General features: G+C 43.2%; 2 protein-coding genes across 3 annotated transcripts in view; one reads left to right on the forward strand and one right to left on the reverse strand.

The window, feature by feature from the left end:
• Positions 1–4,275, reverse strand: part of DDX4 (DEAD-box helicase 4) — a 100,656-nt gene extending 96,381 nt beyond the window's left edge. Inside the window, exon 1 of the mRNA XM_074995563.1 lies at positions 4,231–4,275. The gene's annotated coding sequence lies outside the window, so the exon portion shown is untranslated. The remainder of the gene's footprint in view (positions 1–4,230) is intronic.
• Positions 4,276–4,515: 240 nt separating this feature from the next.
• Positions 4,516–25,419, forward strand: part of SLC38A9 (solute carrier family 38 member 9) — a 69,925-nt gene continuing 49,021 nt past the window's right edge. Inside the window, exons 1-6 of one of the 2 annotated variants that reach the window (XM_074994286.1) lie at positions 4,516–4,687; positions 15,922–16,073; positions 23,814–23,946; positions 24,566–24,687; positions 24,822–24,885; positions 24,988–25,081. In XM_074994286.1, the coding sequence (XP_074850387.1) occupies positions 15,970–16,073; positions 23,814–23,946; positions 24,566–24,687; positions 24,822–24,885; positions 24,988–25,081 (517 nt within the window). In that variant the 5' untranslated portion in view covers positions 4,516–4,687; positions 15,922–15,969. The remainder of the gene's footprint in view (positions 4,688–15,921; positions 16,074–23,813; positions 23,947–24,565; positions 24,688–24,821; positions 24,886–24,987; positions 25,082–25,419) is intronic. The other variant, XM_074994287.1, reaches the window with a different exon arrangement.

A 25,419-nucleotide genomic window follows, 5' to 3' on the forward strand; every position in this document is an offset into this window, starting at 1 on the left:
AAATACACCATTTTACATGTACTGAAAAGCAAATTAAAATTACCTTATTTCATAGTAATTTGAGATAGTGAGATTATACACACATGACCAAGGGTGAGCTTTTTTCAAAGTTTTTTTTTTTTTTTGATGAATCATTTTTTGCCATTTGTACCCATTTTCGCAGGCTTTCGCTAGAAGGACTCCTACAGCCTCTATCCCACATCTTTTTTTTCCCAACCACAGCACTGAGTATGCAAGAACTGATTGCTCAATCCAACTTCTCTTTTTCTTTTGTACTACCAAAAGTTAAAGTAGTAATAACCACTGAATAATTAATAAAGTAATAAATAATAATAATAATAATAAGTAATAACCACTGAAAAAATAAATGGTATTAGTGATTACATTTTCTTGTGGTGCTAGATTCAGCCCAGGTTTTAAGTGAGCTGGTTCAGTCTGTCCAACTTTTTTTTTTTCCTGCTTCAGACCATCCCCTGTCCTCCCTAACCCTGGCCAGGGCAGGTCCAGAGCTCTCTGCCTCTTGCATTCCCCATCCAGAGCAAGGAATGCAGCAAACTGCACTTTTCCCCTCACTCCTTGAACAAGGGGAACAGCCAGCAATGTTCCCCATATGAATTAGGGGTCGGGGTGGGCAGCTTATTTCCCTGCCCTACTCTCCCAAGGGGGGACCTGGGGCTAGGAGGCTCAGAGCTAGGGCAGACCTGGACATGGGGAAGGCATGCCCACAGCCAGTCCCTCTCATTTGCCTAGTGATTTTTTTTCTGGATACTTTTATGAAGAGCAACCTTATTCCAGGCACATCCCATTTTCCTGGCACAAACAAACCCTTACCTTGTTTTAAGTGATGATAAGAGAAAGCCACACACCAAATTTGGTGGTCCTAGCTTTTACTGTTTAGGAGGAGTTCTTGAACAAACAGACGAATGCTCTCAAATATATAGATTTTATTTTAAAAAGCTGTTGCTATGGGTGTTGTGAGAACTGCCCATTCAGGGAGGCTAGTCCCCAACACCACCCCTTCTGCCAGAGCCCTCTCCCCACTGCCCTGGCCACCAGCCCCAGACAAACACCATTGTACTGGGCAGTATGGCCCCAGCACCCAAAGCCTTCACATCCCTATGCCAGAGCACTGGGTGATGTAGCCCTGGCACCTCCAGCCCCAAGTGCCAGGCAGCATAGCTCTAGTGGCTCCAATCATCACAGACCATAAGACAATGCACCCTAGATGCAGCCTGAGCCTGGGGCCATGCCTCATGGGGGAAAAATAATTTGGCAGAAGAGGGCTTCTGGCTGGAGCATGAGTTGGACCCAGGCCTGCTGACCAATAGGGAAGGGGGCAAAAGAGCAGCTTCCCTGGGGGCTTGAAGATTCATAAGAGCCCAGGGCTTCTGGGGCTGCTAACACATGATCTGTATTGGCCAGAGCCATGGGCTCTGTAAAACCACCACTAGAAGGCCACTCAGTGCACTGGGAGGTAGAGACCAGCATGGCACACTCCAGGCAGCACCAAGTGCTGAGTGCCCCAGGCCCACCCCTTATGCCTAAGGCCTCACCTCTCCCCGGAGCAAAGAACCAGCCCTCTCCCACCGCACACCTTGCACAGGGGTCCACTATGTCTGTCAACCCTTCTGGCTAGATCACATCTGGCTGTTTGGAGTGGCTCAGCCTCCCCTGGGCTGTAATACTTGCCAACACAGCTGCTGCCACCACCAGAGTAAGATAAATATTTCCTCTTTTTCCCCCAGACAGTTAAATACTAGCAATATATGCTATTTTTTCAATCACATTAGCTCCATCCCATGGCAGACCCACTTTTTCCCTTGTGTGAAAGCCCACCACGTGATGAGTAATGGCTGAGAATTTCAGTGGTTATTTGATTACTTGGAAGGAGGAAATGGCTCCAGAGAGCAAGTTCTCTTCCCCGCCATTTCCTTTGAGCCATGGTTGGTCAATTTTCCCTCTCCACACTTTTACAGAGCCATGGCATGGGGAAGGAAGAATTTATGACCCTGTCCCAACTGGGCATTCTCAATTTCCCTCCCACAGCTGCTTTACAAAGCCTGTGAAGGGAAATTGATCAGTCCCAGGCCAGACTAGAATCAGGCAGCCTCCCTGCTCAAGCCCCCACCTGGTGCAGGGTTGGTCAATCCCCTGCTCCAGCAGACATTTTGCAAAGCCTCTGTAAGAGAAAAGTGACAAACCCTTCCTCAGCAGAGAATGAGAGAGCCTTTCTGTTTGAGCCCCCTGGGGGCCCGGCACAGGTCAATATCCCCACTCCTCAGCTCTTTGCAGGGAGGATTGATGACTCTGCTCCAAGCAAGGGATTGGTCAAAGTCCTCTCACAGAGGCTTTGCAAAAGGCTGTGGGAGGGAAATTGATGACCTAATGCTAGCTGGGACTCAGGCGGTCTTACTGCTTGAGCCCCCAGCTAATGTGGGGTCACCCTAAGTGTGCAGTGAAATTTCATCAATTTCCCCTGCATTCCCCTCTTGACTCTGCAAAAAACTGTGGGAAGGGGAAATTGATGAAATTTCCATGGGTCTCTTGGACAGTTTTGTGCTGTGTCACAATGGTTGAAAACCACTACCTTAGTTCAACAGTTTGGAACTACCAAGGTAGATAGTTGAATGACTTCAGGATGGCTAGACCTCAATCAATTATTGTCAAGCAAGAAGGGTGCTGAACTACACACACTGGCTGTAAACAGGGCAGGAGAGGACCCAGCAAGTTAAGCAGTCTGGATCAACAAATAACAGTCCCATAGCATTTTAAAGACTCAGGGTCTTTGCATCTGAAAGACAAAGCAGGTCTTTGCCCATGAAAGCTTATGCTCCAAAATACCTGTTAGTCTCTTAGGTGCCAAGAGACTTTTTGTTGTTTTTGAAGATACAGACTAACACAGCTCCCTCTCTGATACAGGGCTGCTTGTTGTTTGTTAAGCTACAGACTAGCACTGCTACCTCTCCGAGTCTGGATTGAGTTGACTTGACTGAAATAAAGTACCCAGCTCCCAGGCCTAGAGGCAGGGGTGCAGGAACAATTTTTACCATGGGGGTGACAAGAACCACTATGCCAAGCCAAAACCCCTGTATAATCCGTGTGCAAAGCTGGACCAAATTGGGACACACTGGGAGCAACTGTTCGATAGTGGAAATCTATCAACCTCACGGGGAAGCTTGCACAAACTCAGACAGACATAATCTTTCTCTCCAAATGCAAACGACTGGACATCATACCAAATGGACTAAAGGTGAAAAATACTTGGCAATCTACATACTGCACAGACTACAGTGAGAGATTATGCCATACGCTCTCGAAGAAACTGAGGAACCCCACCTATTCAGCATCCTGTACAACAAACAGGAGAACATCAAAAAAGAGCTCTCAAATCTGGAGTCTTTCATAAAAAGCCAACCTTCAACACAAACTTTCACACCTCTGAACTTTACTAAAATAAGACAGGAGATTTACATTAGACACTTCACTACTCTACAGAGGAAAAAGGACTGCAAGCTGTCTAAACTCCTGCCTGCCACATAGAGCCACAGCAGTGGTACCACTAACTCAGCCAGCAATATCGTCAATCTGTCCAGCTATACACTAAGCTCAGAAGAAGAGTCTGCTCTTTCTCGGGGACTCTCTTTTTGCCCCATCACCCGCACAAACATAATACAGTTCTGCAGTGATCTGGAAGCCTACTTTCGCCACCTCTGACTCAAGGAATACTTTCAACACAACACTGACCAGCACACCATTACACAGACACCCTCCCAGCAGCACAAGAAGAATAACTCCACATGGACTCCTCCTGAGGGTAGAAATAACAGTCTGGACCTATACATAGAATGCTTCCGCTGACACGCACAGGCAGAAATTGTGGAGAGACAGCATCGTTTACCTCACAACCTCAGTCGTGCGGAACGCAATGCCATCCACAGCCTCAGAAACAGCCCTGACATTATAACCAAAGAGACAGATAAAGGAGGAGCTACTGTCATCATGAACAGGTCTGACTACCACAATGAGGCTTCCAGACAACTCTCCAATACCAGATTTTACCCGCTACTTTCCTCAGATCCCACCGAGGAATACACTAAGAAACGTCACCATCTGCTCAGGACACTCCCTACACAAGCACAAGAAAAGATTTACACCAACACACCTCTAAAGCCCCGTCTGGGGCTATTCCACCTACTAGACCAGCCTCTGATGAAGTGAGTCTGTACTCACAAAAGCTCATGCTCAAAACTTTTCTGTCAGTCTATAAGGTGCCACAGGACCCCTCCTTGCTGTTTGCACACGGCACTCTGGGAGTTGCAGGCGGTGGCTTTATCCTACAATTTGCCCGCCCCTGGGCGGAGAGGCTGGGGAAGGGTTTCACGCAGAGCACTCTGGGAGTTGTAGGCAGTGGCTTTACCCTGCTCTTTGGCCGCCCGAGATCGGAGAGGCTGGGGAAGGGTCTGACGCAAGGCTCTCTGGGAGTTGTAGCCCGCAGCAGGCAAACGTTCGCTTCCATGGTCTGCGCGACTCTTCCGCTGAAAGCTCCCAGCGCGCCCCTTCAGGGCTCTCGCCGCGCTCTCCTGCCATCGCCCCGCCCTTCCCCTTTGTGCCGGTGAAGCGCCGGGCTCGGGAGTTCGGCGGGCGGGCGCGAAGGGTTGCGGTGGAGCACAAATCCCGGCTGCTCAAGGTAGATCTCTCCCACTGATAGGCTCTGGGCCGGCCGCTGCCTTGGCGGGGAGGTCCGCGAGTCCTGTGGCTGCGGCTAGCAGAGGTATCCAGACACCGACAGACTGTCACTGCTGCCCCAGACGCTGCTTTGGGGCGCTGGCTGCAGCGGGCGGCTATAAGTCTGTCTCGGAGGCCAGGGGAGAGAGCTACCATGAAGAACGCGTAGTAGGTGGGGTTCCAGTGAGGGGGGAAACCCGAGCCCCACTGCTGTTTAGAAGTTTTGCCATTCAGTTCAGTGGGGCCAGGATTTCAGATCTTTATTGTTTGCTTGGCTGCTGCAATTCAAGTGATAGCCGCGTTCAATATTCACACTTATATTTTAGATTTGTAGGTAAGAGATTGCATCTTGTATGAAATGCAAAGACAGCTGGAGCACAAAGCTTGGAATCTGAGTATCTTTAAAAGAAGTAATGGTCAGCATGAAGCCACTTTAAACTGGAGTGAACTAAGTTATAGCCACAAGGTTGTGGAAAGTCATAGTTTTTGTTATTTTAGGGTGTATCTAAAACTGACACAGAATTCTGTGATTTAGCTGCATTCATGAGCCATAGAGCATGTATTGTGATTGTTATAAAGTGCTGCAATGCTTTGAACTGTCTGTGATTTATAGCATATAATGCATATCTCTGTTAACAGGGCTGCCCTGGTTTGCAGGTAGCCCTTCAATGTGACAAAGTTGTAGAGCTCAGATGTGCTGTTGTAAAGAAAATAAATGTGATTGTTCTCTATCAGATCATAATAAAATAATTCTCTGTATAACTGGTAGAGTCAGCTTAAAATGATTACGAAGGCTCTCCGCTTTCAGTGTAAAAGCAGGGTTTAGGGAGTTTCAAGGACTTTGCACTAGCCAAAACACGGAGGCTCGTCTGCTTGTTCAGTCTCATTCCAGACCCTAGACCAGACCACACACTGATGAGTTTAAATCAACCTTAGTATTCAGGTGCTCCCTTATTCTAGTGTTTCTTTTTACCCTAGTGAAGATGATACAGCCTGGAAGAGAGAATTGTATTTTAATGGAATGTAATTTGCAAAAAGTTTTGCACATAGCATCCAGTAATATTTGCAAAATCTTGAATTTAAAATGCTAAGTAATTTGCATGTTCAAATAATTTTATTTTAGTTTAAGATATTTTGGTTTACAACTGTTGTGTCTGTTTTTGTTTCAGGTACACTTACTTGGAGTCTGTGCCATCTTTATGTAGCATTATCTTTCTTTAATCCAGTAGATTTTGGGAAGATAGTTTATATTTTGTCATCAGTGAGGTGACATGTAAATGGTTTAGTTAGGAAAGATGCATACTGCTTTGTTAGCCGTTCAGTTTCCGTTGCGTAGATTGTACTAATTTCATCCAAATACTGTCATTACCAATGAAAAAATATGGGTTTATTTAATCATAAAAATGATATAAAATGTTTAAGAGTTATTGGTATAGGCCTCTAATCATTCCCATCCACTTTACCAATGATTACAGCTTTAATGCTCTGTCCACTTGTCCTGCAAGTGCATTTCCAGTCACAAATCAGTCTTCAAAAATCATGGTGTCCCCTGAAGACAATCTACATGTAGCATGCCTACAGGAAATTTGCCAATAAGATCTTCTGCTCATTCGATTTATTTTTCTAATAAAAAAGCCAGCCTCTGTACAATTTCACTGATATTCCCAGGTCTTTCCTCTTCTTCCTTACTGTTTGATTGCTGTCATAACATCTTGTTTGTAAGTTCACTGTGGGAGGGAAAACAGATCATCTCTGTACTGGAAGGCCCTGGGCACAGTTTTAGGTGATGTTAAAGGAAGTGTTTCTTTGTATCTGATATAAAGGTGGTTTGACTCTTCAACAGCTTGCAAGATTCTGTTCATTCATCCATGATAAGCAGTGATGGAGGAGTAAACCTGTCCATCACTTTTTGTTATTATGGCAGGAGTGAATAGATTTTTTTCTGGAACTGAAAAGGGTTTTTCTTGACAATTTTGCTTTACTGGATTCCAAGCCTCCAGCTTAGTTTGTTGGGGCAGGAGACAATAGCCCCACCCTTCTATGGACACTATATATCAGTGGTGTCCCATACAAATTAAAAGAGTGCTAGAGGGCCCCCCCCACTCCAACTGCTAGCAACTCACCAGAGCCGCGCTGGGCCCCAGAACAAGAGCCACTGCCGCTGCTCGCTTATCTCATCAAGTAGTGAGGTGTGTGTGTGTGGAGGGTGCTCCACGCCACGTTTTACCACACCGCAGTATCCAGTTCATCGCATGTAGTGAACCACAAGAATATTGGACACTGCGGCAACATATCATGCCCATTTAGTTATTGACTATTAATAGGTACATAAATAGTTTTCTAGTCTTTGTTCTTAGTTTTCTTTAGGTCACGTCTGCACTGGACTATCTCCAACTAACAGACTGCAAGCCATTTAGCCGTGGTTAGATATTAACCCAAAACCTTTGTTAGTCCAAAGCTGGGGGCAGGGAAGATTTTTTGCCTTTTCTACTGATTGAGGATGGATGCCTCAAGATGGCCTCAAAGACTTGTGTTTATATGGTTGTTTTCATTACATATATAGTACTGACACTCTAGTGTTCAAAAGTTAGGAATCAGGCTCTCAAATTATGGGGTGGGGGTTGTTGTGTTCAATCTGCACCTTTTCCCCTGTTCACTAATCTAGTCGCAGCCTGGGAATCTTTGTGGTCTGAGACTTTGGCTAAACTAGAAAAGTGGTCAGGCTTTCTTAACCAACACATAAACTATACCTAGACTGTAGGCTTCTGTCGGGAGCCCGGAAGTCTCCCAACAGATGTCTGCTGCTCTGGGAGCATTCTGCTGACATCCCGGTTGTCCTCATTCTCTGAGGAAAAAGGGATGTCTCAGCATGGAGGCGGTTTGGTACTGTGGGGATGGGCCAAATATCAGTAGGAGATGCACAGTGCATTGCACAATTTGTGTATCCTTTGCTGACAGTTCTTGGCAATCTAGACATAGCCATAATATTGAAGCCTATACTTTTTTTCTACTGTAGACAAAGGGTAAGGATTTGTAGCACAATTGTAATGGTAAGTGATTTTGAAGCTAACCCATGGTATTGTGAGGTTTAGGAAATTGACTTCAAATATTCAATAAATATTACCTCACTATTTTGAGAGGCATTCCTGGGACACTGTAAACTGGTTTGGGTATTTCATAGTGTATACTTTACATAATCCTCATAAGCACAGTTTTCAAAGGGGTTTTATTGTGTCCTCTGACAACCCACAGGTTTTGGTTTGTTTTTTTACCTACAACGTCTGTCTCTATCCACAAATTTACACATCACTTATTCTTCTGTCAGACAGTCCTCTTGCCAGGTATTCTTCCTGAAGAGAGAGAGAGTCATACTGTTTCTGTAAGTTGCTAACTTTTTGACAGCTAAACTTATGCTATGTCCGCACAGCCATTTTTCTGTAAAACTTATGTTGCTCAATGGTGTGGGTGAGAGGAGGGGAACCACAACTGGCTGACATAAATTATGCTGAGAGAAGCACCAGTGTCAACAGTGTTGTCAGCAAATGCTCTGCTGCCAGCATAGCTACTGCCACTTGTGGGAGGGATTTATTTGTATTGATGGGAGAGCTCTCTCCATCAGCACAGAATGATTATACATATCTTGCTTGGGTAGGGTAGGGTAGGGTTACTATATAAAAAAGAGGACACCCCTGAGAGCGAGTGTATCTATATCAGTATTCAAAAACAACAAGAAGTTCTGTGCCACCTTATAGACTAACAGATATTTTGTAGCATAAGCTTTCCGGGGCAAGACCCGCTTTGTCAGATGCCTGAGTCATCTGATGAAGCAGGTCTTTGCCCACAAAAACTTATGCTACAAAATATCTGTTAGCGTATAAGGTGACACAGAACTTCTTGTTGTTTTTGAAGATATGGACTAACTCGGCTACCCCTCTGATACTATAGTATCTACCACTTCCCCAGAGTTGTAGTAATGTTATATGTATAGTACATTAATGCGTGAGTTGGTAGATACTCCCGGTCAAGGGTGTCCCCTTTTTTTGAAAGGTCAAATATGGTAACCCTATGTAAGGTCTCTAGCCTAGATATAGCCTTAGACTGGATTGAAGGTTGAGGAGGAGACATATATTGGACACACACAGAATGGGAGCAGTGTTTCTTCTGAAGTAACTGACATTCATGGGAATTACAAACACAATTAACAAAATGGATTTGTAATATGCTTTAAGATTCTTGGATGAAATGTTCTAAATTGAGGGCTGTGCTCCACCAGAATTTCTTTGGTATTTTACTGCTGTCCTGAATCTTATGAAAGGCTTTTCCCTTAGGTCAGTGATTCCCTGAATCTTTTTCTTTTAGAACCCCCATGTACCTTGTACTGAGCTTCAGTATAGTAGTAATGTCTACTTTTCTCTGTGTGCTCCCTCTTTCTTTCTCCACCTTCCCTATCCTTTTCTGTTTTCTCTCTCTTTTCTTTTCTTTTCTTTTCTTTTCTTTTCTTCTGTTTTTCTCATTTACCATGATGATTCTGCAAGTTTTCTGCTGATCTCTCTCCTCTGGTTCACTCACCAGAAACCTCCATACTGCGTACGATGGAGAATTGTCTTTTGAAGGCATGGATAGGGCACATTCTCTTGTAATTGAGTGATGTCATAAAAAGAGACGCGCTTAAGTTCATGAGCTGTTTTCCAAGTCCACTAGCCTGTACAGGAAAGCCTCACCAATTGCAGTTCACAGTTTCACTTACTCCTGGTTTGCTGCCCCTTATGCTGCTCCTTGCCACATTGCAACACACTATCCTGAGCACAAGATTCAGTGTGCTCACGCTTTCTCAGAGCTCCCTTACAGCTGCATTAAGGCCACTAAAGGAAGACCCAGCCATAATTATGGCACCAAAAAGAAAAGCAGGTGATATGGTGGTCAACAGGCTAAGAAAGGGGAAAAAAAAGTGGGGACCTTAAGCCAGAATGTCAAGTTACTGGATAAGATGGCAAGTGGTCACACAGCAGCATTAGTAGTTAGACTGTATGTCCTTAAAGAGTCTATGGTGCTTTATATTAAAGAAAAAAGAATGAAATGTAAGTGTTGCTGCAATGCTGCCATATCAGGAAATGGTAAAGGACATAAAGAGCAAGACTCAACACCTTTCCATCAAAATATTCCTTTGAGAACCCACTCATTACCCTCGCCTCCCAAGGGAACAATACAGTTCCCACGCAGTGAGTTCAGAGAACTTTTTTGGGTGATTGAGGTTGAAGTTGATTGCAATACAGTATGTTTGTTTTCCAATTTGGCTATTAAGTCACTGCTTTTAAGTTAAAAAGCAGTCAAGTAGCACTTTAAAGACTAGCAAAATAGTTTATTAGGTGAGCTTTCGTGGGACAGACCCACTTCTTCAGACCATAGCCAGACCAGAACAGTACTGGTGTGGCTATGGTCTGAAGAAGTGGGTCTGTCCCACGAAAGCTCACCTAATAAACTATTTTGCTAGTCTTTAAAGTGCTACTTGACTGCTTTTTGTTTTGATAGTATCTAGACTAGCACGGCTTACTCTCTGTTACTGTTAAGTTAAATGTGCTTGTTGACTGTTAAATAGCAGCCAATAAAATGTTATTTGCAGGCAAGAAGTTTTTTCTGTGTCAAAAACACCTTCCCCACCCCCCACTCCATCTCGCAGCATTCATGGTTTTCGCCACTCAGGGCTTTCTCTGGATTGTAATCCCTGCAAATGGCATGGGTTTCCTGCCTGTGAGAGTTGATTTTGTACCCAGATCTGTTTGGGGTTCCTCTAGGCACAGAATAAAGATGAGTTTCAAAAAGCTTCCCTCTACTTACAACACATTTTTTGCAATTTACTTTCGCCAAACTGGACAGTCTCTATGTAAAATAATAAATGGACATAAATCAGACGGCAGGAGTGGTAACATACAAAAACCTGTTGGAGAACACTTCAGTCTCCCTGGACACTCAGTAACAGATTTAAAAGTAGCAGTCTTACAACAAAAAAAAACTTAAAAAACTAAACTCCAAAGAGAGATTTCAGAACTGCAATTCATTTGCAAATTTGATTCCACCAACAAAGGATTGAACAGAGAGTGGGAGTGGTTGGCCTATTACAAAAGCAGTTTCTCCAGTCTTTCTCCACATTAGCTACTGATAGTGGGCCACACTCTCCCTGACTGAACTGGCTTGATTTTGTCTTTCTCGGGGCTTGTCCACACTTGCCCACAACTTTGAAGGAGCCATGTTAATCAGGGTGATGGGAAATTAGTAATGAAGTGCTGTGGAGAATGTGCAGCACTTCATTAGGCTAATTCTCGCCCACGGCAATTTCGAAGCTTCAAACTTCGAAGTGAGGGCATGCGTATAGCTGTGGGCACTTTGAAGTGCCTGCACTACTTTGAAGTGGTTTTAATCCTCAAAATTTTGAGGAGTAAAGGGACTTCAAAGTAGCATGGGCACTTCGAAGTGCCCACAGCTGTACACATGCCAGCACTTTGAAGTTTGAAGCTTCGAAATTGCCGCGGGGGAGAAAGCCTACTGAAGTGCTGCGTATTCACCGCAGCACTTCATCAGTAATCTCCCATCGTCCTGATTAACATGCCCCCTTTAAAGTTGGGAGCAAGTGTAAACCCAGCCTTGGTGTTCACAAATCCATGTTAGCTGCTGATAATGGGCCACATCCTCCATGACTGAACAGATTTGTCAACTCTGGCCCTTCCCATGACTAAGACTACCTCTTTAAGCCCCCCTCTGAAGTCCACCAACTCATGCATCTGACGAAGCGGGTCTTTGGCCACAAAAGCTTATGCTCCAAAATATCTGTTAATCTGTAAGGTATCACAGACTTCTTGCTGCTTTTGAACACATTTATTGTTGTGTCTACTCTAGACTACATCCAGATACCCTGTTCCCCATTTTTTTCTGCCTCATGTCTGCCCTGAATTAGACAGGGACCAGCAGAACACTGCTTTAGTTATTTCTTAGCGCTAAGACAACTCCTGCATTAATAGTATCTGCACCAACAGTTACACATTTATGTTTTACCTTTGAGTTTTGCTTTTCTTCGTAATTTGGTTCGTTCTATACAGCTTTTGCTAAATTTGCGTTCTGTCTCTTCCTGTTTTAGTCCTGAAACATTGGTTTCTGTTCCTGTTCTCATAGTTCATTTGTTTCCTACCTCTCTCCCTTTTAAACTGTACACTATTCACTAGTTGCACCTGTGAGAAACTGACTACACTCATTTTCAAATCAGTAAGTGAGAAAAATTTCAGTCATTTGCAGATGAGTGTCATTCACAACCTGAGCTCAAATAAATACTTTTAAAACACATTCTGCTAAACTCCATTTTGAAAAGGCTGCAAGGAGATTGTTCTGCAACAAAACCTATTAAACTGAATAAATTTGTTTCTTGAAAAGAGTACTCTTCCTTATTTAATATAGGGAGTGTCTTACATTGTGCGTTTACAACTAGTGTAGGCAGTGTTCCCTCTAATTTTTTCTATCCATGGGCAGAATAAATTTTGTTATGTGCACCAAGGCATAGGTGGATGTGCACCCCAATAAATGTAGGGCGCCTACTGTGGGAGGGTGTGGGCACTCTGCTCTGCTAATCAGCTGGGCAATACCTGTATCTCTCCTGGTCATCTGCCCAAGCGTTCAGCTTTCAGGCAACACTGATTGTAGAACTCAAGTTTTGTTTCTGCCATTACAAAAGGAACACATTTGGACCTGGGGTTGTAGTTTAAATCCATCTCTACTTTAAAGGCAGAATTTGGTAAAAGAAGGAAAGATGACCTTTTAGTTAAAACACAGGACCAAAGCACGAAGTCTGTGTTCTTATTCCTGACTTCTCTAGAGACATCCTGTATCTCCCTGAGTAAATCATTTATCCTTTCTGTACTGTGTGGGTAGAGTAGACACTACCGCGACTGAAGTGGTTCTTCCGTCACTGTAATTAATTCACTTCTCTGAGAGGCAGTGGCTTGGTCAACAGGGAGGGGTGTTTACTCCAGGTGTTATGCACAGGACGTACATTTTTTCACACCTACAGCAGTGTAGTTAAGCCAACTAGACTTAACCGAGTAGACCAGCCTCAAATATGTTTGAAAAAAGCTAGAAGGGAGGAATTGGAAGTGGCGGGGCTGGGGAACTAGAAATACAACATTGCCATGTGCTGACTCTTTGGTGAAGGAGGTAAGAGAAGAGGCTATGAGACCACAGTGCAGTAGCAAAGATGATGTCAGATGGGAAGAGCCAGCTCTCAAGGAATGCAAGGACATGGAGAGAGCACAAAGTGAAGGGATTATAAGTATTGTTTATGCATACACTTCTCAGAATTTGACAGACACCTGAATACTAGAGCAACATATGAAAACCTTACAAATGAGAATCTATCCTACATGCGTGTGCATCGTGGTACAAGTTTGCCACGGCTTATTTGCCTTCCTTGCAGTACTTTCACACAGTCTCTCCCAAAGAGCTCAAAAAATTCCTCACTCGTTCCATCAAATTCTCCTCTCCCCTCCCCTGCAGATGGAGCAGGAATTCCAGAATGGCTAGAAAAGCCAGGGAAATGAAGAGGCAGGAAGGGAGGAATAAGCACGATCAATTGGTTAGAACAGAGTCAGTGGGACAGCAGTGATATCAGGAAATGATTCAACAGTGGGATGATAGCCAGCATGAGGACAGAGATTGCCAGAGGTGAGACAAGTCAGAAGAGGATGCAGAAGTGATACATGGATTTAAGAGAGTGAGGGTGTGTGGGGGGAAGAAGAGTTGAAAAGGAGAGATGGACTAAAGGAATGAAAAATAAAGCTTTTGGGGGGAGGGGAGAGGAGAATTTGGTGGAACGGGTGAGGAATTTTTTGAGTTCTTTGGGAGAGACTGTGTGAAAGTAGTGCAAAGAAGGCAAATAAGCCATGGCAAATTTACTCCTCAATGCACGCGCATGTAGGATAGATTCTCATTTGCAAGGTTTTCGTATGTTGCTCTAGTATTCAGGTGTCTGTCAAATTCTGAGAAGTGTATGCATAAACTATGCCCAGTATTTGTTACCTAAGCTCTTAAGCATTTAATTTCATGAGTCAAACAAATATTGTAAATTATGTGCGGTATAAAGGATATGGTATGTATTTAAATTTTATTCTCCAGGATTTCCCAAGGTCATCTTTGATACATCATCCAAGATTCCCTTGCTGCCACATGAAGACCAAAATAAAAGACAATTTTAGATGCCTGTGTTTAAAATTTAATTCTGATCCCACATGTATTAGTTTTAAACTGGTGTAACTCATTTGAAGTCTGTGGCATTACACCAATACAAAACAAACATAGATCAGAATCTTGTCTCCCCCCCCCCCCACACAAATCTACCATGCACGTTTACAATGCATTTTAAGTAGGAATATTTCTGTGATTCTTTTTAGTTTGGTGGTGGCTCATAAAATGAGGTAATTACAATAATGCCACAATCTGATCTTTATGTAGGGAAATATAAAATATTATGTAACTTTTAGGATGTATTTTTAGGAAATTTTGCAGCAGTAGAATGAAACAACGTGGTGGTCAATCCACTGAATGGGATAAACTGTTTTCAGTCCCACGTAGGGCTGCCACCTGTCTAATCTCAAACCCAAACACCCTTACCCTGCTCCTTCTCACTCGTCTATATTCACTCACTTCCAGTGGGATGGGGCAGGACATGGGGTGTGGGAGGCGGTGCAGGCTCTGGGCTGGGGCTGAGGGGATTGGAGTGTGGGAGGGGGCTCTGAGCCTGGGGCAGTGGGTGAGAGTGTGGGAGTGGGGCTCAGGGCTGGTCACAGGGTTTGGGGTTCAGGATGTAGAAGGAGGCTCAGGGCTGAGGAAGGGGTTGGGTGTGTGAGGGGCTTGGTGCAGGCTGCAGCTAGGCAGCAATTGCCTTGGGTGGCTTTGCGTCCTGGTCAGTAGCACAGTGGAGCTAAGGCAGCTCTCTCTCTACCTTGGCCCCGAACTGTTCCCAGAAGTGGCCAGCACCTCCCTTCCTGCAGCCCCCAGACAGGGGAGCCATGCGACTCCATTTACTGCCCTATCTGCTGGTGCTGCCTTTTCAACTCTTATTGGCCAATGGGAGCTGCAGTCATGAATCAGGGCAGGGGCAACATACAGAGACACCAACCCCTCCACCTAAGGACCCCCGGCAGGGACATGCCAGCTTGCCTTAGCTCTGCTGCTTTCTGGGCTATTAGCAGTTCATCCCCGGCTTTGGCTTTAGGAGCCCCCTGGATATTGAGCCCAATTCAGGAGACTCTGGGAGGTTTGGCAACCCTAGATATATGGCCATAAACTGAAAGTAATTTAATTGAAATCAGTGACTATACTTGAAGGTTACACTGTTGTAACTGAGACCAGAAGTTAGTCCCACGTTATGAAGGTCTGAACATCACAAAAGCTTAGAAGAAGTCACCATGTTTAACATTAATTTGATTGCAGGGGGTCTGATTTTCAGTTGTGGTCACCCTAGCATGAGCAAGATGGAGCATGATGACTGTGGCCATGGATTCAGAGGCCAGAAAGGGAGAGCTGATCTAGTCCTCACCGCGAGTGCTCTGATTTATGCCTGGAAAGTCCAGCAGCTGGAGAGTATTAATATTCTGGCTGCATTCACTACCCTGGAAGCAGTAGCATGCTACAGATGAGGGGTGTGCAAAGTGGGGAGTAGGCCCCTCTGGGGAGGGAGGGCGTGAAATGTCATAAGGGTGTGCAGCACAGTCAACTGCTGGGTTTCACACTCATCCATCTCATTAAAAATGTTGAAAAGTTACTGGTTTTATATAGGCATATTCACATTTATATACTGAATAAACTTTTTACATTCTACGTACTCATTTTCTTACACATGCCAAAAGGGTGTTTTTCACATGACCATGACCAAAATTTCCATCAGTTTGGACTACATTAAACAGGTTAGGAGGCCCTGCTAATTACAGGGATGAAGAATGGAGCCAGATGTAAAAAGTTTGCTCCTTCCTGCTGTAGAGAGACCCACCATCACCCAAGTTACTTTTACGGAACAGGAATTTCCAGGTAGCTGGTTGGCTTTCTGGCAGCTTTGTACCACCTGAACTCTGGCCTGGGCAGAACCCTGCACCCCCATAAACTCATGACTGGACCAGCACCTTAACTGCTAATTATAATTGTCCTGTTTCACTTGTTTAGGTCAGAATAATTTACAGGATCTAGAAGAAAGAAATACATTCTTTAAATATGGAAGAGGATACCAAACCTCTCCTGGTCCCGGTTGGAGGTGATGAAAGTGATTACGGAATCATGAACATTCAATTTAATCCAGCAGACCTAAAATGCAAGAGGTGAGAGGACAGCCTAATCTTATACAATTACCATGATAGTAACTTCTTGTCTTATCTTTACCTCAAAAGAAGAATTTCATAAAGACAGAAGCCAAACCTTTTCAGTCTGGATATTTTAATAACTAAGATTCATTCTTTTTGTTATTTGTAGTTCTATTTAAACACCTGTTAAGTAATATTTATTCTTTTCTAGGAAGAGACTTCTCTATGGAGTTTTGTGGTATTGCTGACAGTTCAGGGAGGGTAATAAGGATTCCTGTCCTATATAAAAGCTTGTTAGAAAAGACAGATTTGGAAAACTATCATTATATCTTACACTGAATAGAGGTAGTGAGTATATATTGACTCTCATGGCTATTACGACTTTTAACCTATATTATAAAATTTAAAACATCAGACTTAAATGATGAGTATGCAAGAGAGATTGCATGACAGTGTGCACACTGGTGTATAAATAAATGCCATGTGTGTGACTGTGTATCTGAATTCATGTATCAGAGGGGTAGCCGTGTTAGTCTGGATCTGCAAAAGCAACGAGGGGTCCTGTGGCACCTTATGGACCAACAGAAATGTGTGAGCATAAGCTTTCGTGGGCAAAGACCCACTTCATCAGATGCAGGTAGGCCTCTGCAAATTTCCACTACCTGTATCTGACAAAGTGGGTCTTTGCCCACGAAAGCTTACGCTCATACATTTCTGTTAGTCTATAAGGTGCCACAGGACCCCTCGTTGCTTCTGAATTCACGGGCATGTATGATTTAGAAATGCATGTGTCTGCATGTAGGAATGGAAACCTACCATGACATGCTGTTTGGAGTGCTTCCAAAAATCATGATGCCTCAAAAACAGGCAATCCTTAAGCGTTCTTTTGGAATTGATGCAGCATATTAGCTATGCTTCATATGACTGTAGATGGGATTGTAACAGCCGATCATTAAGGCTGCCTGACACTTTCTATTTTAAAACTTTTTAATTGTTTATGATTTTGCCCAACTAACAAATCAGCTGAAATTTTCCATGTTGGGCTGAATTTTTCAAAAAATACAAAAAATTTCAAAAAATACAAATGTTGACACTTTTGAATTGAAGAAAGTGTGGGTAGAAAGGAGACAGGTTTGACAGGTTTGACAAAGAGCTGGGAAATACAGAGAGAACTGGGACTGGCTGTGCAAGAGGAGTGGGGTGAGGAGCTATGAGACAGTTGTTTTGAGTGGCAGTTGGGTGGCCAGGCCCAGTGGTTGGAGTAGCAGTGGTCAGAGGCCAGGAACAATGTCAAAGTTTTGGAGGTGACATCCAGAACCAGGAGTTTGTCCTTGGGCTCTTGACCCCAGCTCCATCTGAGATGAAGGTCCATCACTGTGGCTGGTAGAGTAGTCCACATCATTGCACAGACACTTCCTGGGATTTTCCTTGGGCTTAAATAAGGCACCTGGACCAATTGTGCCACAAGGGAAGCCTTCCAAGGTATTTTTCTTCCTAGGGTCTTTGTGATGGTGCATACTGCCCTATCATGACTGCCAGGTAATGGCACATAGATATTGGCAATCCTGCAGATGCAGCTTCTAGCCCCTGTGGAACTTAACTGCAATGGCACTGTGTTTGGACAAGAAGTCGAAGGAGAGAGCTTGCAACTAGCCATCTGGGTGAATGGAGATGGGTAGAAAGGGTATGTGATGGGAGGACGGGTGATATGGGATGGTGGTGGTGGGTAGAGGGCAGATGGGAACCAAGGGTAAGGAGAACTCTTACAGGCTGGTCAAGGAGATTGGTACTGGAAGTGTGTTGAGTGGGCCTTAGAGTAGGACAGAGAGCCAGAGGGGTGAGACTGGTACCTGATGGTCAAAAGATACTGGGATGAGAAGCCTGGGGCAGGAGTCCTGTTGGTGTGGGGGAAGGATGTGATCATGCAATTAAAAGCTATCATGATCTATACACACAAGTGGGGCTGCCTCTGAGTGCTTGACTTTGCAACCTTGGTGATATTCTTTTCGCATAGCTTGTGTGTAATTTCCTACATCCTTAAAAAGCAAACTAAAATATCAAATTGTATTATGTGGCAACATTTTCACACTCACATGGTCAGCAGCAGGATCAGCACATTTATATGTGCCACTCAGAGTAACTGGTCATTTGCTGACAGCAGAGGGATGGTGACATTGTTATGAGTGGCGCTTGGATGATATTTGCTGACCAGAAAAGGATGAGGTACTCAGGAATCGGAGCCTGCCCATTTCCCTAACCTTGACTCCATTTACATATTCCCTTCCACCCTGTCCTATCACTTCTCAATCCTAGGCTCCTTATTCCAGTTTGTCTACTCACTCAAAGCTCTGGGCTTTATTCCTCAGGTTTCACATCCCCGTCTCTTTATTTAGCAAGTTCTCATCCCCTAATCCAGACACCAAGTCACTGTCCCTTCCCCACACTCAGTTTTCACCCCACCCTCCATCTCCTTACCCAGACATCACTACTTCCCTTCCAACCCTCCCTACCAACTTGCCCCAGTCTCTTTGCCCCACCAGTCCTAATTCCTCCCTCCTAACTCACCAGCTGTAGCTGTCTGTCCTTCTCTACAGGCCTCTTTGTCTCCCTTTCACCACCCCCCCTGGATTCCAGTGCCAGTCTCTGGCTGTGTCTACACTAGCCCCAAACTTCAAAATGGCCATGTAAATGGCCATTTAGAAGTTACTAATGAAGCACTGAAATACATATTCAGTGCCTCATTAGCATGAGGGCGGCCGTGGCACTTCGAAATTGATGCGGCTTGCCGCCACGCAGCTCATCCCGACGGGGCTCCTTTTCGAAAGGACCCCACCCACTTCGAAGTCCCCTTATTCCCATGAGCAGAAAGGAATAAGGGGACTTCGAAGTAGGGGGTCCTTTTGAAAAGGAGCCCTGTCGGGGCAAGCCACATCAATTTCGAAGTGCCGCGGCCGCCCTCATGCTAATGAAGCACTGAATATGCATTTCAGCACTTCATTAGTAAACTTCGAAATGGCCATTTGCGTGACCATTTCGAAGTTTGGGGCTAGTGTTGACGTAGCCTTATAGTCAAATAAGACAGTTTCCTCTTTCCTGCTGCCTGGGCCCAGAAATGCGGATTTTTGAAAGCACAGCAGTGAGAGTCTCCCTGCTTTCAGCTCTAGTGCCTGGCCAGCCCAGAGCACCCCAGAACTGTGATGAGCTTGGGAAAATCTTGCTCATTGCCAAGCAGGAGCTTGCTCAGAGCAGATAGAATAGACAGGGAATTTTAGGACAAACAAGTCTGAGACGCCACAAGCTTCACATTTTCAAAGGTTTATAACTTGTACAAGTTTGAGTAGATTTTCATAGGGACAGGAAAATGCACAGCGTTGACACAAAGGCTGCCCTGCTGTCAAATTTCAAGTTCATGCTTCAATTCATGGAGCAGCAGATGGCCTCAAAGAAAAGGCTGAGGTTTTTTTAATATGTGCATATGTTCTTTGGTTCCATTCTTGGCAATTGCTTAACCATTTTGGCTGACATTTTCCAACGAAGTTCAGCTTGAGGCAGGTACTCAACCTGGAAATAGAGTCAGGCTTGTTAAAATTTAGCAACTTTCTAGCAACTGACAAGGTGTTACAATAGGAGATACTGGGAAATCTTAAAATTCAGTGGTGCTATCAGCCCAGCCTATTACTGACATTCTTAAAGTTCAAAAGTATCATATGGTTGAAAATAGAGTAATATAATTTGCCAGGTTCCAGTGCATCCCTTTAATAACATACTGACTGCAAGACGCAGTAAAATATATTTAGTGAGTGGGAAAAGCCTGTGTCATCATTAATGGAGTCCCTAATCTAGTCTTCAGATGGAGGGTGCAGCAGCGTGCTTTTTCCTAGGCTGTGTCTACACTACAAAAATAACTATGAAGTTGCTTACTTCTAAATACAACTTCTAAGTAAGCAACTTTGAAGCAGAGCATCTACACACACCCTACTTCGAAGTTAACTTCAAAGTTAGTTCCTAGTGTAGATGCACCCTTAGAGATTACTGATTGATCTATTTGGCTCTGTTGCTGTGTCTTTTCACCAAGCACTCTGTCTCTGGGGTGCAGTTTGCACAGAAGGGGTGCCTAACTTGGGCAGAGAAGCCCATCCTGGGCACCAGCACTACTGCAGGCATGAAATCAACCCACAGGGATGTGCCCCATGTGCATTTGCTGAGTACCCAATGCTTGTAGGATGCATGTCTGAGAAGGGTCACAAAGCTAGGGGGAAGGTGGCTCTGCATGTAGATTACAGGCAGAATAGTCTGGGATGAGGAAAAGGAAGTGCAGGACAAATTCTTGCCCTGGACTTACCACTGAGGAGTGTCTGGGGCCATTGTGGCCCAGCTAGCACAAACTGGGCTGTCACATAATAGTGTGGAGCTGCAAGTGGCAGGGAACAATTTTGCCATATGCTAAGGATCAGTGGGGGAGCTACTATGGTAAAGAAGGTGGTTTGGTTTTGGTGCAGTTCATCCATTGTACTGTTACATTTTGAAGTAGATATTTTGGAGCATAAGCTTTCTTGGGCAAAGACCTGCTTCATCAGAAAAGTTTATGCTCCAAAATATCTGTTAATCTATAAGGTGCCACAGGACTTCTCATTGTTTTTGAAGATACAGACTAACTCGGCTACCTCGCGGATATTTTGAAGTAGAAAGCTACCAGTAAGATCCCCATCTGGTGAGGTCTGCTACTCTTACAAGGCCCACTTCCCTTCCCCCACAGTAGAGGGAAGAGAAAGGCCAAGCCAAATGCTTTGACCTACTTCAGGTAAAAGCAGTTCCAAGAGAAACTGCTGCCTCTGTTACCCAGATCTAGCTTTTCCCAGGTGCTGTCTTTGTGATCAAACCTGTTTCGGTGAGATGCAATTTGCATAGGAGACCCAAAGATGTCACTGTTGTCTTTAGAAAGTCTCTTTTTGCCACATACTTGAGAACTGAATAGCAGTATAGCCACAGTGCAAGTATGCATCCCTGTGCTCTGTATTGCCTAAGTCTCCCATTCCTGCTAAGGGTTTGGGGTGGGGTGCTCTTCTCACTGCTCATCTGGTGCTGCCTCCTAGTTACTCTGGCAATAAGCACTTAAAGTCAATGTCTGTTCCTGCAGTTGCATGTACTAGTTTTCTTTCTGGTCTGTACATTTTTTCTCATCCTCTTCATGACTTAGGCCATGAGCTACATCACTCAGCATTCCACTTGTACCCCCACCCCCTTTTGAGGTATATCAAAGCTCTTCTTTCATTAACCTAGGCTAGCTTCCTGTTCATTGTCTCAGCTGCCATTGACTCCATGTTCCTGGTAGGGGAATCCAAGCCTATTCACTACTCTAGGATTTAGTCTATCAATCTTCAGTCTAACAGGTCTGCTTCTTCCCTGAAATGTTTTCTTCCACTCTTATTGTTTCTTTTTGCTGTAGCTATACCAGCTCCAAACCCCCTTCTTCAGGGAACAATTATAGCATTTCTCAACAGTCCTGAGCACTTAGCAGTTTCCTGACTTTATGGGCCTCACCTGTTCTGGCCCAGCTGAGCCTGCCTTCAGTCAGTTCCCTGCTCCCTAGCTCCCACTCCAGGTGCAGCCTGTGTGCTGTTAATTGGCCTGCCTGACCACCTTAACCTCTGCCATTTGCTTGTGGGATGGACTGACTGGTACAAAGTGGGGTATGTGAATATATGAGCTTAGAGAGGGGAAGGGAGAAGATTTTCTGTACCGTAAGAGCAGTGAAGGGAAGTTGGGTATGTGTCTTAACAGAAAGCTTTTTAAAACACCTGTTCCTGGGAATACCATGATCAGAAACAGGTTTGTGATGTTTATAGTATTTGCTATTGTTGGTTTATTTTAGATACTTTAGATATGTGTTTTATATTTTCCTTTCATTTGTTTGTATCCTAGTTGAATGCCTTCTCCCTGCCCCATCAGTTAGCTGGCTTTGTTAATTGTTCTGACTAGTCTTGGATGGGCTTTAAAAACTGTTAGTGGTCAATTGAGTTGGCAGTTTCTCTTTCTCTTTTGAAATTCAATAACACAGCTTCACTAATTACTAGTGTATGTAATTAAAGAGAGATTTCTCCCCCCTCCCTTTTTTTTGTTAATTGGGTAAAAGATGTTTTTGACAAACAAGTATATTAAAGTGAGTACTGTGGTGTTTTTGTTGTTTATGGTTATCTCTCTTGTATTTCTAATCATTCAAAAATGACTTATGGGGTGTAGAATCTCCATTATTAGAAATACTTTTAAAATAGCTAAATAAATATTTAATGGGGATGATACAAATGGTGCTTGAACCTGACCTGAAGAGAGGGGACTGGACTTGATGTCCTCTTGAGGTCCCTTCCAGCTCTAGTATGCTATGGTTTGGTATGTAATTCTTAGGTTAGTAGTATATTTTATATACTAAACATATTAATCCAAGGTAAATACAGGTACAGACATACTGCTTCTGAGGGGGTGTTCTCTTCTCTTAGAAATGGCCTGAAGTAAATAAGATGAAATTCAATAAAGACAAATGCAATGTAATCCAATTAGGAAGGAACAATCACATGCACATATACAATATGGGAAACTTTATCACCTAGAAAAGAGGAATCTGGAAAGTGATCTGGTTTTCCTCCATGGATCACAAGCTTAATATGAGTCTGTAATATGTCATTTGCCCAAAAAAAAAAAACATTCTGGGATATATTAAGAGGAATGTCAAGTGAGACATGAGACCTATTTAGTACACATCAGAAGAATTACTTCTCAACTGGAATATTGTATCCAGTTGTGGGTACCACATTTGTGGAAGGATGTGGAAAAACTGAATTCCAGAAAAGAGCAACAAAAATGATTAAAGATCTGGAAAACATGATGCATGACAGAAGATTGAAACAATTGGATTTGTTTTCTTTCAAAAAAGGAAAACTGAGAGGGACATGAAAACACTACGAGGAGGAGGAGGGAGGAAAAAATATTCTTAATTTCTGCAGCTAGGTCAAGAAGCAAAAGGCGTAAATTGCTGCCAGAGAGATTTAGATTGGACATCAGGGAAAAACTTCTTGCTAGAGTGGTTAAACACTGGAATAAATTGACAAGAGAGATTGTGAAACCTTCTGTTTATTGTCTAACCTGCTCTGAAAGGTTTCCAAACTGCTGTAAGATAGTCTAGATAATTCTTAGTCCTGCTATGAGTGCAGAGGCTTAAACTAGCTGACTTCTTGAGGCCCCTTCCAGTTCTGATCTGTGCCTTAGGATATTTTTGTTTGCCAGAATCATGCTCCTAGTGACTTTATCAAATGCTATTCAAAATGAAACAGTGAGGTAAATGAAGTCTAGAATTAAACTTTGTTTTTTTGTTTTGTTTTTTTAAAAAAAAAACCAAAAACGCCAAATTCCAGTATAAAGGCAGAATATCTATTAAGTGAATTAAGCTTTGGATTTGTAGTGTAACAACCAAAATTGAACTAAAAAATACGGGACTAAATTATGTTAATATTCTTCTCTGTTACGCTGTGCAACCTAACACACCAGAATTTGGTTCAATTTCCTCTTAATATGAATTATATAAGGAGGTAGGTTTTTCATTCATGGTATGCTCCTTTGCATCTGGCGTTTGAAAAGTAGTCCATGAGACAGTTGCAATGTGCTAATGGAGGGCAATCCAATCCTGAGAGAGTCCATTCAAACAATGATTTTGTAACTTTATTTCTCTTGTTAACTCTTAATAATGTTAGTGCCTTTTCCCTTTAGGCCATTCCATATAGAGCCTTCAAATATTGTCAGTGTGAATGATGACCCACAAAGAGTTACAGATGAAGCCTCAGCAATGAATAAGCGGATTCATTACTATAGCAAGCTCACTTCTCCTTCCGATCGGGCCCTGGTAAGGGATAGCTGGATTAAAGATACCCATTAATTAGTGGCATGACATGCAAGGTGTTAGTGCCTGACTTCTGCAATTTATAGCTAAAAAAATAAAAACTGGGGGGGTGGGGAAACCAGTTAAGCCTTGAGGATTGCTCAGTCAGTAAGACCTCATTTATAAGCATACTTGAGTTTACATAGAACAAGTGGCAACTGTATTCTGAGATGGTGAAAAATTTGGCTAAAATTTGTAGGCCATCCAGAATCCTACAGTATTGTGCCAGTCTTAACATTTGTCAGAACCTTCACAAATATGTATTTAAGCTGTCAACATAGAACCCTAGGTAGCTAAATTTAGGTATCCCAGTCTGACAACTTAGGGCACTTTCTGTGCATGGCTTGTCACTGAGAAAATATTTTCACAAAGTAACTGGTGTCTTGTGATGTGGATGGGAGCAAATGATGAGGATTTCTACAGATGAGTGAGTGATCCATCAGCTGTTCTTTTAAAAACAGAACAGAATTACTTGAAAATGATTTTTTTCCTAGAAAACTTCAATGTTTTGCTTTATAGTAAATTGATAGTTGATTTAGAGTCTCTGATGTTATTAATACATCTTGTTTTATCCATCTGATAGGTTGCTCCTGATCATGTACTTCCAGCTCCAGAAGAAATCTATGTGTATAGTCCATTAGGAACTGCTTTCAAACTTGATGGGTCCACTGATGGTTATGGTAAAAATTCCAGCATAGTTACAATGTATGTTAAGTTCTTTCTTGTATAGTAGCGCAAAACTGGATAGTATTGAAAGTTGTATATTTGTAAATTTTAATCTTTCATGCTTCTAAAAGGGTAGCATGAAATAAGTGTTCATTTAATGCTCTGTTATTCAGATTTATGATCTGGAATACAATGATGGGCACATCTATACTAAGTATGCCATGGGGAATAAAACAGGTAAGATCAATGTGTGTTAGAATATTTTTCATGGAAAACATTTACAGTGTTCTTTTGTTCTAGTTGCATCATCTACATAAATTTATTTCTCTTCTTAAACAGGCAGGATTTACCATGGGAATCTGTTTGATCTTGCTAATGGGCAGCTTGACACTTTATTGCTGTTACAGAGTTGTGAAATCGCGGACAACAATACGTAAGAATTTCTTTCACAAAGAGTTCTAGGATCAAGTGTGAGATCTTGGTATCCAGGATGGTGGTGATCTAATATTTTATTATTGTTGGGCTTTGTGTTTTTCTGACAGTGGAAGAAGTACTCAGACAAAAAAAAATGTGCTGTTCTTTAGACATGGAACCCAAACAAACCCCTCATTTGGATGCTCCTGACCTTTGGGGAAGCTTGCATTCTGTGTTGAGAGACTTTGTGGTTTGGTGCCCACCTCCATCTGTCCTATTACAGCTTTAATTTGTAGGAGCCTGTTTCTTCTTACACAAATATAACCACATCTGAACTTGCTGTGTGTAGTATTTGGT

The sequence above is a fragment of the Carettochelys insculpta genome, chromosome 5, assembly GCF_033958435.1.
Source record: "Carettochelys insculpta isolate YL-2023 chromosome 5, ASM3395843v1, whole genome shotgun sequence".
In the NCBI taxonomy this organism is placed as follows: Eukaryota; Metazoa; Chordata; order Testudines; family Carettochelyidae; genus Carettochelys; species Carettochelys insculpta.